Source organism: Hipposideros armiger, unplaced genomic scaffold (assembly GCF_001890085.2).
Source record: "Hipposideros armiger isolate ML-2016 unplaced genomic scaffold, ASM189008v1 scaffold_1485, whole genome shotgun sequence".
Classification (NCBI taxonomy): domain Eukaryota; kingdom Metazoa; phylum Chordata; class Mammalia; order Chiroptera; family Hipposideridae; genus Hipposideros; species Hipposideros armiger.
The window spans coordinates 179,615-197,044 of NW_017732835.1; the positions used below are offsets into that span (position 1 = coordinate 179,615).

General features: G+C 32.3%; 1 protein-coding gene across 1 annotated transcript; it reads left to right on the plus strand.

The window, feature by feature from the left end:
- Window positions 1-353: 353 nt before the first annotated feature.
- Window positions 354-17,396, plus strand: LOC109377638 (GLIPR1-like protein 1). The gene is made up of 5 exons (XM_019634057.1): window positions 354-413; window positions 5,345-5,590; window positions 8,542-8,642; window positions 11,962-12,050; window positions 17,302-17,396. The coding sequence occupies exons 1-5, from the start codon at window positions 354-356 to the stop codon at window positions 17,394-17,396; spliced, it is 591 nt and encodes a 196-aa protein (XP_019489602.1).
- Window positions 17,397-17,430: the final 34 nt, after the last annotated feature.

The window sequence follows — 17,430 nt, forward strand, 5'->3', positions numbered from 1 at the left end:
GATAATCCCCCAATATACCCATCTGACATCGTATATAGCTGCAATAATCACATCAATTTCTATAAATGTCAGAACACGATGTGTTAACAAATAAACCTTGATAGTAAAATAAGGGTAACTTGAACACAAGCACTGCGATAGCATCACAGTCGATCTGATAACCAAGACAGCTATTAAATGACTAATAGGCAGGTAGTGTACATAATATGGATATGCTAGATAAAAGGATGATTCACATCTTGGTGGGACAGAGCACGACAACACAAGATTTCATCAAGTTGCTCAAAACACCATGCAATTTAAAACTTATGCATTGTTTATTTCTGGAATTTTCCATTTAATATTTTTGGACCATGTCTGACGACAAGTCACTGAAACAGTGGGAAGCAAAACCACAGATAAGGGTGACTACTGTAATATTTCTGTACTTCAGACAAACTGTATAATGCTGACATCATTAGATTGTGATTTGTTACATACATTATGTAATACCAAAGCAACCACTAAAACATCTATATAAAAATACTTGAAAGCACTGTGGACAAATCAAAGTGGAATTCTAAACAATGGCCAAGTAACTCACAGAAAAGCAGCACAGTGAAACAGAAATGAAAACTAGAGGGATTAAATAAAAACCAATAAAATCATAGACTCATACTCTAACTTATCAAAAAGTACATTAAATGTAAATAGTATAAATACATCAATTTAAAAACAGAGATTGGCAGGAGGGATTAAAGCAAACAGACATTAGCCAACAATGAGCTATAACCAAGAAATTCACTTCAAATAAAATAATATAGGTAGCTTGAAAGTAAAAGGATGAAGAAAGGCATATCATGCAAATGTTAATCAAAAGAAAGCAGAAGTAGCTTTATTAATATCAGATGAAATAGATTTCAGAACAAAGACAATACTAGAGACAGAGAATGGCATTACATAATGATAAACTGATTAATCCATCACAAAGAAATTGTAATAAAATTTTGGACTCCACAGAAAACACACCTTTAACTTACAGGAAAGAAAGCCAATATAACTTTAAAAAGAAATAGGAAAGTCCTGAACTACATTTGGAGATTTCAATACTCTTCTCTCAACAGACAGAAAATCAGCAAGGATAAAGAGAACTTATATTATTATTATTAGCCAACTAGGACCTCATTGACTTTTATAGAACACTCCTCCATTCAACAACCAGAGAATACAGTCTTATCAAGTGCCTATGGAACATTAACCAAGATTGACCACATCTTGAACTATAAAATAAAAACTCAACCAATTAAAGAGAACTGAAATTATATAGATTATGTCCTCAGAACACAATGATATCAAAACAGTTATCTACAGCAAAAGAGAACAAGAAACTTTTTAAGTACTTGGAAATTAAACACACTTGTAAATAATACATGAGTCAAAGAGGAAGTCGTGAGGAAAATTTAAATATAGATAAAATGTTTTATAATATATATCGCATTATATAATATATATATAATATATTATATTAAAACCTATTCAATGCAGTAAAGGAAGTGCTGAGAGGGAAATGTGTAGCACTAAGTGGTTATATTAAATAAGAGGAAAGCTCTCAAATGGATAATCTAAATTCTACCTAAAGAAATAAGAGAAAAAGTAAAATACATGCAGAAGGAAAAAATAATGAAGAGAAGAAATCAATGAAGTTGCAAATGGAAAAACAGAAAAAAAAATAAATGGAATAAAAAGCTGATTCTTTTAAAAGATCAATATATAAACAATGGCACAAATTACCAATATCCGGAATGAATCCAGGATATCACTACAGACCTTGCACACATATACTATGAACAACTCTATACACATTTGACATCCATAAGCAAAAAGATAGTGAATTTTGACCTAAACTTTATACCTTATACAAAATATTAAAATAAAATGAATCACATATTTAAATGCAAAAACCTAAATCTATAAAACTTTTAAAAGAAAAAGTGGAGAAAGTTCTTAGAACCTACAGCTGGATGAGGCTTCCTAATATGGTGGATTATTTTGATTAGACACGACACCAAAACCACAGCAATAAAAGAAAAAGTCAATAAATTTATGCTCATCAAAATTAAAAACTTATGTCCTGTAAAATACCTTGTTAAGAAATGAAAAGACAAGCTACAGAGTAGATAAAAATATATGCAAACCACTTATCTCAGAAAGAACTCCTGCCTAGAATATATAAAGAACTCTCAAAACTCAACTGCAAAAAAAAAAAAATTTAATTAGAAAATGAAGACTGAACAGATATTTTATCACAAGGAAATACAGATGAAAATAAACACATGAAAATATGTTCAACACCCTTAGCCACAAGGAAAAAGCAAATTTAAAAAAACCGCAATGTGATATCACCACAGAACAATTAGAAAAGCTATTATAAGAAATAAAAAATAGTGCCGATATCAAATACTGGAGAAAATGTGTAGAAACTATATCTGTCATACTTTGCTGGTGGAAACATAAAATGGTACAGCCACTCTTGAAAATAGTTTGGCACTCTTATTCTAAAAAATTAAACGTATATTTAATAAGAAAACCACCAATCGCAGTCTGGGCACATTTTGAGGGGTTTTTTGGTTTTTGGTTTTTGTTGTTTAAGTGCTTATCAAAACTTTATTTGGCTCATTAGTAGGCTCATATGAAAGAATTGTTTTCCTTCCATTTGATAGTTTTTTGTTAATTTTTATTAAATTTATTGGGGTGGCATTGGTTAGTAAATTATATAGGTTTCAGGTGTACAATTCTGTAATATATCATCTATATATCACATTGTGAGTTCACCACCCAGAGTCAGTTCTCCTTCCATCACTATATATTTGACCCCCTTTTTTCTCTTCTACCACCCCCTCTCCTCCTACCCCTTTACCTTCTGGTAACCACTAAACTGTTGTTGTATCCATGAGGTTTTGTTTGCTGCGTTCAGTTTTGTAGCCCACATATGAGTGAAGTCATATTGGTCTCAACTTTTTCTGTCTGACTTATGTTGCTTAGCATGATAATCTCAAGATCAACAGGACAAGTAATGCACAAGTGTTGGAGAGTCTGTGGAGAAAAAGGAACCCTCATACACTGCTAGTGGCAATGTAAAGTGGTACAGCTACCATGGAAAAGAGTATGGAGGTTACTCAAAATATTAAGAATAGATTTACCATATGACCCAGCAATACTTCTTTTAGGTATCTACCCCAAAAATCTGAAAACATTTATCCATAAAGATATATGTACCCCATATGTTCACTGCAGCATTATTCACAGTGGAATAATGTCTTTCACAAGACATGGAAACCAAAGTGTCCTTCAATAAATGATTGGATAAAGAAGATGTGGTACATATACACAATGGAAATACAATACTCAGCCATAAGTAAAGATGAAATACTGCCATTTGCGACAACATGGATGGATCCTGGACACTTTTTCTTTTTCCTTTTATCTTAGAAGAAGAAAAACATATTGCTACACAAAAACCTGATCACACATATTCATTGCAGCTTTATTTGTAATAGACCAAACTTGTAAACATCCAAATTTCCATCAATAATTAAAGATTAAACAAACTATGGTACATCCATACAGCATACTTCTCAGCAATAAATATACTGACACATGAAACAGTGTAGATGGATCTCAAGGGAATTATGTTGCGTTAACAGGAAGCCAATCTCAAAATAGTTACATACTTTGAAATTTTCTTTTTTAACATTCTTGAAATGACAAAATTATAGAGATAGAGAACAAATTAGTAAGTGCCAGGTGTTAGGGATAGGGTGGTAGAGTGAGTGTGAATTTAAAGGATTAGCATGAGGGATCGTTGTGGTGGTGGAAGAATTATATATACTGATTGTGGGGGTGGTTACTTCAATTTACCCATGTAACAATTTGCATACAACTACACAAAATAAATGCATGCAAAACTATTGAAATCTTAAGTTCTATTGGTTGTATCAATGTCAATATCTTGATTTTGATAATTGTAGTATATTTATGTAAATAATTACTAGTGGGGAAACTAGGTGAAGTTTATACAGGACCTCTGTGCACTACTTTTGTAAACTCTTGAGAACCTACAATCACTTTAAAATAAAAATATTTTTAAAAACCATCTTACCAATAAGAGCTACATTAAGACATTGTCAGTTTTGTCAAAAATTGTTTCTGGACTCTATTCTGTTCCACTGGGTTTTTTCTTTCCCCTTGTGCTAATACCGTAATGTCTGTAATGTAGCTTTATGATGTTTTGATATCTGGTAGAACAAGTCCCATAGCTTTGTTTTACTTTTTAAAGTTTGCCTTAGTTATTTTTGGTTCTTTGAATTGCCATATGAATTTTATAATCAATTTTCACCAGGAAAAATCTACTTGGATTTTCATTAAAAGTGAATTAAATATCAAGATCAACATTCTTTACAATATTGAATCTTTCAGTCCATGGACATTGTATATCTCTCCATGTATTTCTTTTAAAATTTCTCTTAATGTTTTTTTTTATTTTTCAGTGTAGAGATCTTTATATATAATTAATTTATTGAATTTATTTACACATATTTGATATTTTTCATGCTATTTGTTTCTGGAGTATATATGGAAATACAATTTTGTATATTTTCATGGTATCTAGCAACTTTGATAATTTCACTTATTTCTTATAGTTTTGTTTGTACCTTCATTTGAATTTTCTATGCACCCAGTCATGTCATCTGTGAATAACGCTAAATCCAGTCATTACACATTTTATATATCTTTTTGTCTTATATATTTATAGTGTACATATTTTATATACTACCTAACCTCCAGTACATTAAAATGGAAATTAATGAGACATCTTGTTTCATTCCCAATCTTGTGTGAAAGTTTTCAATATTCCACCATTTTACATTGATGTGCTTTTTCTTTTGTAGACACTCTTGATCAAATTAAGGATATTCTATACCTAGTGTTCTAAGAGGCTTTTTCCACTTTTTAATTCTAAATAGGTACTCCTTCTTTACTTATAATATATTTGCATGACCACCTGAATTACTAGACTGAACTCTGACTTATTTCAATCATATTCAATTATATTTTGATTGCCTCTTCTGTACCAGGCCATCTGCTAGGTACTGGACATACAAAGATGAACTGTCAGTGGGTCATAGAATGTTTCTGAAGCAGAACTAAAAAAAAAAAATGACTAACTGTAAACGTGATAAAACATGAAACAGAAATTATATCTTATTAAAATAATAAATTTAAACAAAATTTGATGACTGTCATTAGCATAGCTTTAATCCAAACAAATATGGGCAACTAACTCTAAATTATTTTTATCTTTCAGACTTGGGATGAAGGTTTAGCGAAGGCTGCTAAAGCATGGGCAAACAAGTGCAAATTCGAACACAACTCCTGCTTAAGGGAATCATATGGATGCCATCCGATTTTTGAATATGTTGGAGAAAATATCTGGTTAGGAGGATTAAGCATATTTACACCAAAATTTGCTGTTGTTGCTTGGTATAATGAAACTGAATATTATGATTATAGTAGTTTATCATGTTCTGCAATTTGTGGCCATTATACACAGGTAAATATTTAACATTTTATCGATTAGCTCTTATTTATGCACATTTCAATAAATCACAAGACAAGGTTTTTAGCATTTTCTTTTAAGCTTCTTTTTAGTATTCAGGAAACTCACCTTCATTTGAAAGATATTTTTATTGGATAATAAAATTGGATAAAAACTCCATAGAATTCTATGGAGTTTTGTTTTTTCTGAACTTTTCAAATTACTCCACTGTCATCTTCCTTGCATTATTTCTACATGTCTACTGTAATCCATTTTTTTATTCCTGTGTAAGTAATGTGTCTTTTTTCCCTGATTGACTAAAATGTTTTCTTTAATACAGGTCTGGGGCAATTTCAAAATGTACTAAAGTTTTCTTCACGTTTTTGTGCTGCAGTTTCCTGAGTTTCTTGGAACTATAATCTATAGTTTAAATCAATTTTGGAAAAATTCTGGCAATGTTTCTTGAAATATTTCCATCACTCTCTCTCACTTTTCTCTTCCCAGAATCCAGTTACTTATTGGGGAGGCCATTTGAGCTTTCCCACAGTTCATTACTGCTCTCTTCTCTTTTTTCTTGAATTATTTTCACCCTGTGATTAATTTTATATAGTCTTATTGATGTATATTTAAGTTCATTCATCTTTTCTTCTGTAATGTTTAATCTACTATTAATAACATTTACTTTTAGTTTATTTTTTATCTTAGATGTTAAAGTTTAAATCTCTAAAAGTTTTATTTTTGTCCTTTTTATATCATCAGTAACTATATCTAGGATGTTTAATCTTTCATCTAGCTTTTTAACCATATGAGATACAGTTACACTAATTAATGTTTTCCCTGCTAATACTAACATCTACCGTATTTGCCGGCGTATAAGATGATTTTTTGGCCCTGAAAAATATGCCTCCAAGTGGGGGGTCGTCTTATACGCCAGGTACACTTCAGATAGACTGCCCATAGTGCTTGCCCCGTGCCATAGTGGCCTCCTGATGCCCACCCACTTCATTCCACATACCATTCAGGCATCAGCAGCGCTGCTGGGTGTATGGTCGGCTGTGTGCGATTTTGCGAGTGTGGTAAATTCGGGTTACCGTATATTTCTTTACATATGCATTGAAGATTCGCGATTTTGTGCTATCATGGTGCCTGTTAGAATGTTGAAGAGCTCGCACTTGCGCACTAGTGAGGTCCCAGGGAGATGCTGATGCAAGGGTGGACCAGACTGCTATAGTGACAGGGCGGGCAAACAGGGAGCAGGGACCAATCAAATCAGGCTTTGTATACAGCCAACAGCCAACCACAATACTGCACCATTGTACAGTACAGCATAGAAAATGTCGACCAGTCAAACCCCTATCATCCCTATCATGGCACCAGCCAAAAGAAAGAAGTATGATGCAAATTTTAAACTGAAAGTTATAAACTTTGCTAAGGAAAATAATAATTGTGCTGCTGCAAGACAATATGGAGTAACAGAAAAGATGGTTCGGGACTGGAAATCAAATGAGAAAGCATTAAAGAGTATGCCAAGGGGTAAGTGTGCATTAAGAAGAGGCACCCCACACTGGCCAGAACTCGAAAAACATGTAGCAGACATGGTGGCTCAACATCGCCAAAACGGTTATGTGGTGACACGAAATACAATACGCTTGTTTGCACTTCAGTGGGCCAAATCAAATCTGATATTGTTTTACCTTTTATTTGGTGTGTGGAAGGTGTGCGGAAGAGGGGGTAGTCTTATACGGCGAGTATATAACAAACTCTGTATTTTGAGTGGAAATGTTAGGGGGTCGTCTTATACGCCCAGTCGTCTTATACGCTGGCAAATACGGTATGTTAGTTCTGGTGTAGCTAGAATGAACTGATTTTTCCTCTTTGTTATAGTTTATTAACTTCCTAAAATACTCAAAAGGAGTGGGTATTTTAAGGATCTTGCTTTATCTCATTTGATTAAGTGGGGAAACTAGCTCAGAATCAATCTGTCACTCTCCAAAGCCACGCACATGATTAGAAGCAAAACTTATTTTTTCTCAGTTCACTGGGCTTTTACTGCATTTTGCTGCCTCTCAGACAAACAGCCACTAAAATATCTTTTGCAAAACTGCTGATTACTGCTACACCCAGGCCCTGGGAAACAGTGATTAACACATCACTTTACAAAATACGTCAATACATTTTGATAATTAAATTGTGAAATAAATAAGTCCAGAAAATTGATTTGTGCTGTCAAATCTACATCAATGTTTCTTGGATTTTTTTTTCCCAAATGGAATAAATAAGTGTTTTTCCCATCGTTCATTGTGGAAATGGAGGAAAATTCCATTCTGTCATTATCACAAAGGAATAGTAATGTTTTCACCTCTTTATCTTTCTCCCCCTGGTTTGTTTTCCAGAGAAATATTTTGTTTTTGTTTTTTTTAATAACCGCTATTCTTTGCAACTAAACAAAAATAAAGATTCACCATCCTCATGGCAAGCATTTTTTTTCTGCAATAAACTCAGTATGTACTTAATCTCTATCCTTATCTGTCTCATGATTTGACAGAGGTAAGAATATGGTTAAGACCACAAAATTTAGTGATCATAAACTAAGCAGAATGTTTCAGAGAAAAAAAAGTTAATTATTGTTTTCATTTATTGTGAAATGAAATCATTTCATTGATTTTAATATTGTTTGTATGATATACCCAATGGGAAAATAAAAATGTACTTCATAAATCATCTAGAAGTAATTACTGTTTTGGCTATATATTATATTCTTTTGATTTATGAAGATTTAGTTAGTAGCCTTCAAAAAAGCAGCCTTTAAAAATTTAAACTAAATATTAGAAATTAAGAAAAAAGTAGCCAATAATTATTTGGGTACATTCATTTTTTGTAGCATGACAAAGATTATACCTATTCCCATAATGCACTGTTTGCATAGCTGTTTGGCATATTTTATGTAAAAATTCCTTTCCTTACAGGTAGTTTGGGCCAATTCATATAAAGTTGGTTGTGCAATTACAATGTGTCCTCACCTTGGGACAGCTGAAACTGCAATATTTGTATGTAACTATGGACCTACGTAAGTTATTTTGCTATTAAAAATATTTTATACTGAAATAAATGTTATGAATTGTTTCCAAAAATAGAATCTTATATTAAAAAGACAATATTTTGGCAAGTGAAGTCTCCCTCTATAATGCTAAACAAAAGGAATAGATGAAAATAGAAAGCAGTAAGAGAATATAACTCTGTGCAAAGAATCATACCTGTCATGAAATATTAAACTTGAGAGGGAAAATGATGGAGATTGTTTGTTAAGCAAAAAAAGAGATAATATAAAATATATTGCCACACTATTATTCTAAATACTGGGACACAAAATAGATGGGCAGATGCTTCACTAATATTATATAACATAACTGGAATGAGTAAATAATTGGGAATGATGGTGAAAAGCACATCTTCTAAGAAAAAATAACATAATTTTTAATTGCCTTGCTGAGAATTGCATATCTAAATAGCAATACAACATAAGCCTAATGAAAGGCTCCAAAATGAAACTTGGAACTTTGATTGCATTGAATCCGTACAAGGAAGAAGACAAAATCTACTAACAATCCACTCTTTAACAAACAAAAACTTTTAAATAAAATGTAGAAAAGATGAAAAAACAGGCAAAGAATAAATATACAGGATTGGTAAAAAAAAAAAAAAAGCTGAGCTATTCCAAAATTGCTATGGAGGGGCACAAATGTGCATATCTCTTTCTGTATTTTCGGCCACTCCCTCTCAGAAGCAAGAATGATAAATGCATAACTTAACGAGAAGGGAAACAAAGGACAGATTAAACTAAGAAAATAAATTAGAAGATGACAGACTCAACCTTACCTATGTCAATAATCACATCCAATGTAAGTAGTACAAACACACAAATGAAAAGGCAGAGATTATGAGACTGGATAAGAAATTGAGAACCAATTGTACCCTGCCTACAAGAAGCATACTTTAAATATAAAGACACAAACAGATGAAAAGAAAAAGGATGGGAAAAGGTTTACAATGCTAACATTAGTCAAAATAAAGCTGCAGTAGACATCAGGTAGTATAGACTTCAGAGCAAAAAATGTTACCAGGAATAAAAAAAAAAGGCCATTACAAAATGATAATGGGGTTAATTAATTAATCAAGAGACAACTTGGAAAAAGTGGGGGAAATTCCTCAAAAGACACATATTACATAAGAGAAATAAAATGAAAAAATAATTACAAAGGAGACTCTCTTATGAACAAAAATTCTAAACAAAATTTAGCAATGCAACAATATAGTAAAAGCATAATATACCTTGTCCAAATGAAGTTTATTCCAGGAATGTAGGGCTGGTTTAACATTCTAAAATCAATCAATGTAATTTGCCATATTAGTCAACCTAAAAATTAAAGACCATATGATCATCTCAATAGATTGAAAAAAAGACAAACATTCATTTTTAATAAAAGTTCTCTGCCAACAAGAAACAGAAGGAAACTGCTTAAACCTAATAAAAGACATCTATGAAAAACCTGTATGTAACATTATATCTAATAGTAAAATTTTTTTTGTAAAGTAGCAGGCAATACTTTTTCTTTAAATGACAGATAGTAAATATGTTAGGCTTTCCATAACACATACATTCTGTTATATATTCATCTTTGTGTTTTTGTATTGTTTTAAATAACCCCTTAAATATTTTTTAAAATTCTTAGCTCACAGACTGCACAAAAACAGACCACAGGCCAGATTTGGCCTATGGGCCACACTTTGCTGACTGCTGGTTTATAGGTCTATATAGAAAAGCCAATGGAATCTATGAAAACTTCTAAAATTGATAAGTTTAGCAGTTTTTCGAGATACAAGATCAAAATACAAAACTCAACTACATATCCATATATTAGCAATGGATAAGCATAAATTAAATTAAAATGACAATGCCATTTATAACAGCATCAAAAAAATATAAATTACCTGGGGATAAATCTGTCAGAAGACATGAAAGACCTGTAGACTGAAAATTATATAATATTCATGACAGAAATTAATACGGACATAAATAATTAGAGAGCCATACCTTATTAACAGGTTAAAAGACTCAATATTGTTAAGATATAATTTTTCACTTAATCACTTTATAGATTAAATACAATACCAGTAAAAATCCCAGCAAATTGATCCTAAAACTCATATGGAAATGCAAAGGATTTAGAATAGCCGAAACAATTAAGAAAAAGAATGAATTTCAGGACTGACATTATTGTTTTCAAGAATTATTATAACTAGAATAATCACAACATTGTGATACTGACATAAAGATAGACAAATAGATCAGTGGAACAGAATAAGGAGTCCAGAAATAAACCCACACATGGTTGACCACCTATGTTCAGCTGTTTTTTCACAAATGCACAAAGGCAATGCAGTGGAAAAAATTTTTCAGCATATGGCGCTGGAACAATTTGTCATCCATATATAAAAACAAAAGTATACTTGGATCTATACAACATAGAACCTACAAAAATTAACTCAAATGAATCATAGGCCTATAAGTAAAATGTAAACTATAAAACATTTAGAAAAAAACATGGATGAAATCTTTGTGACCTAAGATAGCCCAAAATTTTCAGCTACCACACCAAAAATATGATCAATAAAAGAGCAAATTCATAAGTTAGATTTCAATAAAATTTAAAATTACTGCTATTCAAAGACACTGTAATAAAATGAAAAAAACAATCTACAGACTGAAAGAAAATCTTTGCAAAACATCAGATAAAGGATTTATACTGAGAAATCAGGAAAAACTGTCACAACTGAATATTAGAAAAATCACAAACAGAGATGGAAAAAAAAGAGGTTTGTTAAAATGTATCAGCTTATATTATTGAGAAGCAGGCATAACAGTTGCCAAAATGTTGATCAAATGGAACCATATTTTGGTGCATCATCAAACAGAACTAGAGGACTATGCTATTGTACTTTTATATTAAACCATAAAGCATACATTTCCAATTGCAATTTAAATTTTGCTTATTCCATTTACAAAAACAAGATAATCCCAGTGTTTTACAACAAAAAATTTGTGACTGTCACATACACAATTACACTGGGTTCCATCTAATTTGTGTTCCACTAAATATTCAATAATATAATTGCCATGTATATTAGACATACCCTGTAAAGAACAGTTTTATTAGTTTTTTTATTTCTCTTTTTACAAAAGAAATGAGCATAAAATTGGAAGGAAAATTGTTATTTTTCATTTGTAACACTCATGATTTACTGAGTAACCAAACCCACTTGCATATATGCACGCAACTAGAGAAATTAATAGCCATTTGGCTGATCAATGCTTCTCTTTCTTACAGAGGAAATATTCGAAATAGGCCCCCTTATGCTAAAGGAGCATCCTGCTCTATGTGCGAAGAAGAAGAAACTTGCGTAAAGAAGCTCTGCCGTAAGCAAAGAGGAAATAAAATATTCGTAATATTTCATTTGAAGAGCAGTTTCCATAAATTCATTATACGTTAAAATTTGGCTCTCCTCACTTTACAGAGAATTTATGAATGAGACTGGGTTGATGCTATATGGTGATATAAATCATTTGTCACAAATTATCATATTTGAACTCTGATGTTCTCTCTCTCCTTTCTTCACTGATGATTTTCCCTCTCAGGCTAATGGGCAGAAAGGAGTGAAATATAACTGGGACCAATGTGGTGCTACACAATATATAATTGCTGCTATACAAATGACTCTCAGCGGAAATGTTTCTTATTTGTATTTGCTTCCATTTGCCTCCTTTCATTAGTTATTATTAAAATAGTGACTCACTGAGAAGTAATATATTAATCAATGTCCAAATTAATTGTGATTTAGAACTAATGTTTCTCTTCCATCACCAGCCTTTTGGTTCTCAGAACAAAGATACTTTTTAAGGATAAGTGTATACATTTTTGGTTGAGGACAGAGTGAAATGGGTGAAAGGAGGAGATGATTTAGAAATCGTGAAAAAGAAAAAACAATGCGATGCCACAAAACAAGACAGAAACAAAAATGCATATTAAATGATTCTATTTCTTATAAAGTTGAAAATCAGGAAAAACTAATTTACATTTGGAGACAGAATAGCAGTTGCCTTTTGAAAGGAAAGAGGAGTTAGTAGTAATTAGAAGAGGATACCAAAAAGTTACCTAGGTGTGTCCACTTGGTAATAATCTATCCAACTTTCCATTTATGAAGTATGTGTGTTCCTATATTCATATTATACTTCAATTAAGGAGTAAATTAGAGGTACTATACCTCTAATTTCAAATCTCATTTAAAGCAATTTAAAAGATAAACTTATTGGCATTATCTCCCACTTGGAAACTAATGTTTTCTAGTCAAAGAGATATAGAGATAACAATGATACTCTTTTTTTTTCACTTCTCTTCCTGCCAAGTATTCAAATCACTGTCATTTCTCTCCTGAATTAGCCATCTCCCACTTCTCTTCCTACTCAATTTCAAACTGTTTTATGCAGAGAGAATCAGATCATATCACTTCTTTTCTTAAAATTTCTCAATTGCTTCATATTGCAATTAAAGAAAAGTCTGACTCTACACCGTGTGGCCACAAGCCCAAGATGATCTGGCACTTGCCTCTCTCTCCTACAGTATTGTTTTTGTTGTTATCCATCCTTTGACATATTAACCCCCATTATCACCACCTTCAAATACTCCAAACTCTTTCTAAATCCTCCAGCATCTGAATCACCTGTGGCTCTGTTTATAGTTTCAAGATACTTTTGTTTTCTCTGGTTTTGGTAATATGCTCTGTTTCTTGGTGTGGTACATTCTCTTTAAAGATGGCCACCAACAATTCCTCCCCTCCTTACGTGCATATGCCACTCGGCTCATCAAGAACTGGAGCTTGTTTCTCCTCCGCTTGAATGAGGACCTGACATTGTGTCAGTTCTGGGCCTAGCCTTTAAGAGACCTGGCAGCTTGGCACTGGCTCTCTTGGAAGCACCACAGCATATGGAGAAATCCATGCTCTCCTGCAGGAGAATTTCCACTGAGAAAGGCCATGGAAGAGGAGAGGTCATCTTTTTGTTTCAACCCCAACTGAGCTCCAGTGAAATGCAGCCATATCATTGAACCCTGAGGACTCTACGTAACAGCAGAGAAATTGCCTAGTAGACCCAGACAAACCAGTAACTGTGAGAAATAATAATCAGTTGTTATTGTTTTAAGCAATTAACTTTTGGAAGTTTGTTTCACAGAAGTAATTTGCAGAAACTCTTGATATGACTATTAAGTTCTTATTAAACACCTAACAACATGTGTATTATAAAACAATGTAGAGAATTCTACCTTTTCCTCTGCTGACCAGATGGACACAGGGTTGCTCACCTTAATGCAAACACAACTCTGTCAAGGCTGGGTTACAGTTTATGTAAAGCTTGGCTGCCCCTCTTTCAAGGGTTAGACTTCCAGGGCTTTCCACTGAGACCCTCGTGGGTTCACTGCTGCCTTTCCCTGGTGGGTTCTGAACTCCAATCCCTTATTACTTTAGCACGCTGAAATTATTATTATTATTATTATTATTATTATTATTATTATTATTATTATTATTATTTTTAATCATCTGCTTTGACCTCAAGAGGGTTTCTGCCTCCTGCCTCTCACAGGTCCAAAATTAAACTAATAGCTTGAGTACAAAATGGGCGTCCATTGGGCTCATGCCTCCACCTCTACCTCTCACCTGAATCTTGAGATACTCAGCTCTCCAATTTTATTTCTCGAGCCTCACAAGGCCAACAAAAACTCTGCTGGTTTCTCTGTTTCCCAAAATGCGGCCTCTGCCAGGGCCAAGCCCAGATTTTCACCCCTACACCTGGGCCCAGAAGCAAAACATGGCCCCAGAGAAAGAGCAACTTGCTTAACAACAGCCCACCTCTCTGTAGATTTCCTGCTTTGAAATCTTCACCCTCCAGTCTTTGTTGCTTTAGCAAATCTCTGATGCTATGAAACATTGTTTTGTTGTATTTTATTTGAATTTTCTAGCTGTGCCTGATGACAGCTTTTGTCTGTCACAAACTACTCCTTCAGCAGGTACTGACAATCATCACCATCACACCACAGAAGCTGCAAATGCTACAAGAAGCTTTGATTCCTGGGAGGAGGTGTTCTCCCGATTCATTCCTTTCCCAAATTATTCAGAATATTTGGGCTATTCTTGCCACTTTCCTCTTGCAAATTAATGTTAGGATAAGCTTACCAATTCCACAGAAAGACCCTGAAATTTTGGTTGGAAGTACATTAAACTTACAGATAAATTTAAGAAGAATTAACATCTTTACAGAATTGGCTATTTATATTAATAAAGATAGTTTATTTAGGTCTATTTGAAAATATTTCAGTTAAGTTTTGAAACTTTTTCAGTAAAGTTCTTGCACTATCAAATTAGCTTCCTTAGTAACATCTATTTGTTGCTGTAATAAGTGGTATTTTAAAATTATATTTTCTAATTGATTTTTGCTGATTTATAAAAATATAAATTATTTTTATATTAGTCTACTATCCAAGAATCTTATGTAATGCTCTTATTATTTCTAATAGTTTGTTGATTCACTTGGATTTTCTATAACAATCATATGTTATTCATAAAAAATGCAAGTTTTGTTCTGTCTTCTAATCTTTATATGAGTTATTTACTTTACCAACATGAAAACTCTTGAATCCTCTCGTGAAACATTGAACATGAGCTGTAATAGGAGACACACATTCTCTTCTTCCTGACTTTAGGGACAATGTTTCACCATTACACATATTTTCTTTAGATGGTTTTTCATTAGTCCTCATGGCCAAGTTACAGAAGTTTTCTCTTTTCCTTATTTTGCTATGCGCTTTTTATCTTGAATGAATGTTTAATTTTACCAGATATTTTTTCTGCACCTCTTGAAATTATCCCCAATTTTTTTCCTTTAATGTCTTAATTGTGTAAACTACATCAAAAAATGTATTTTTTTTTCTTTTTGGAATCTGTTTTGGAAGTAATACTTCTTAACTTTTTTTTAAATGTATTTGTGCTTTCAATTCCTCTTTGAGTAAATACAATTTTTAAAAAGTTGGTCCATTTCACTAATACAATAATTTTCGAGTTATTGTAAAGAGAGAGGTATGTGGTTTTTTTAAATTTTTTAAATCTTCTATATATATTTCCTGTTTCGCTTTTGTTTAGTCATTGTTTTCCTTTGTTCTTATTTTTAAACCACTTTATTTAAAAATGTTTGAATACAAAAAGCTGTACATAAATTTAATGTATACAACATAACCGGTGAGATTTATATACTTCATATAGGTACTGGGAGTTAAGTGATGGCCTGGTAATCCGACTTTTAAACTACTATTTCATGCCCATGATAAATCCAACTTGCACATGAGGTTTCTTTTACAGGTGGCTAGATTCTTGTTAATACTTTACTTATAATTTTTGTATTTAATTTTAGAACTATCATTGGCCTATAAGCGCCTTCATTTCTGCTTATATTATTTTGACTTCAAGATTGTGTAGTAGCTTCATATAAGTTTGAAGCTTAGGAACACTATTCTTTTAATATTTTGGTTACACTTTGCGTAAGATTCCAATTATTTACTTTTTGAATGTTGGGGAAAAATTTTCTGTAAAATGATTTCATTCTGGGATCTGTGTGTGTGTGTGTGTGGGGGGGGGTCTTGGTTGATTTAATTACTTTAGAGAAATTTAAAAATTTTATTTTGTCCAATTTTAATGAAATTCTCTTATATTATTTCTGCATTATCTGTTGTGTTTCATTTATTTAATTCCTACAACTTGATTTGTGCCTTTTCTCAATTTGGTGATCAGTTTCTATAGAAAGCTACCTTTTAGCTTTGTTGATTTCTTTTTTGAAAGACAGGGCATATAGCATAATGGTTAAATGTATAGGCCTTGGAGTCAGATGGCTTAACTCAAGAGGTGATTAAGAGGATTAAGTATGATAAATCAAACAAAGTGATTTGAGCGCCCAATAAAGTAAGTTCTCAATAAATTTCAGCTATTATTATAGTAGGTTCCTCATTATTTTCTATCTTTTAACCCAGCTTATTTTTTTCATAGCACTAATAATTCTCTGAAATGATACTTTTTATTCATTTCTACTTATTTATTCCATTTTAAAATTGATAAGAGGTTTTCTCCCCTATTTTTCTGTATGGAACTTTCTTTTTTCCTGATAACCATTATATCCAAAGGCTAGAATCTTGCTCACTACACAGACATCAAAAAATAAATAAATAAATTTTTTTAATTAAGTTAATTAATTTCTAACAAGAATCCTATTAGAATGCAGGAGAAAAAAACTGATGGAGAAACACACACAGCAAAATTTGGAGGGTTCTAGGTACCCAAAACCTAGCATGAAAAAATTACTTTGGCAGAGTGCCAAAAATAAAGTTAACTAATGGATATAGTTTTATCTGTTTGGTTTTTGTGCCTTCAATACAAGTGGCATTCTAGAAATATTTGTGAATATAACATTGCTGGCAAGGGGTACCATACAGATTTTTAAACACTGTGGGATTTGGGGGGGAAGCTTTCATTTTCTTAAAGCCAGGCTAAGTTTCCTAAGTTGATTATCTTATTCTAAAGGTAGGAAAAGCAAGTGAATGCTTTTAATTTTATAATATTTTTTTCTATTTTAGGAAATAAGGAACTTGATAGATCTGAACGTACATATCAAAATATTTCAGCTTTGATTCAATTATTTCCTCTCACTGAAACGAAATTGAGCTCTTAACCATTATGTTTTATTGACAGAATATGAAAATTGG

Coding starts and splice junctions, on each gene's coding strand:
- LOC109377638 (XM_019634057.1), top strand. CDS start 354: ATGTCTGACGACAAGTCACTGAAACAGTGGGAAGCAAAACCACAGATA. Junction 5,591..8,541: donor TTTGTGGCCATTATACACAG/GTAAATATTTAA, acceptor CTTTCCTTACAG/GTAGTTTGGGCCAATTCATA. Junction 8,643..11,961: donor GTATGTAACTATGGACCTAC/GTAAGTTATTTT, acceptor TCTTTCTTACAG/AGGAAATATTCGAAATAGGC.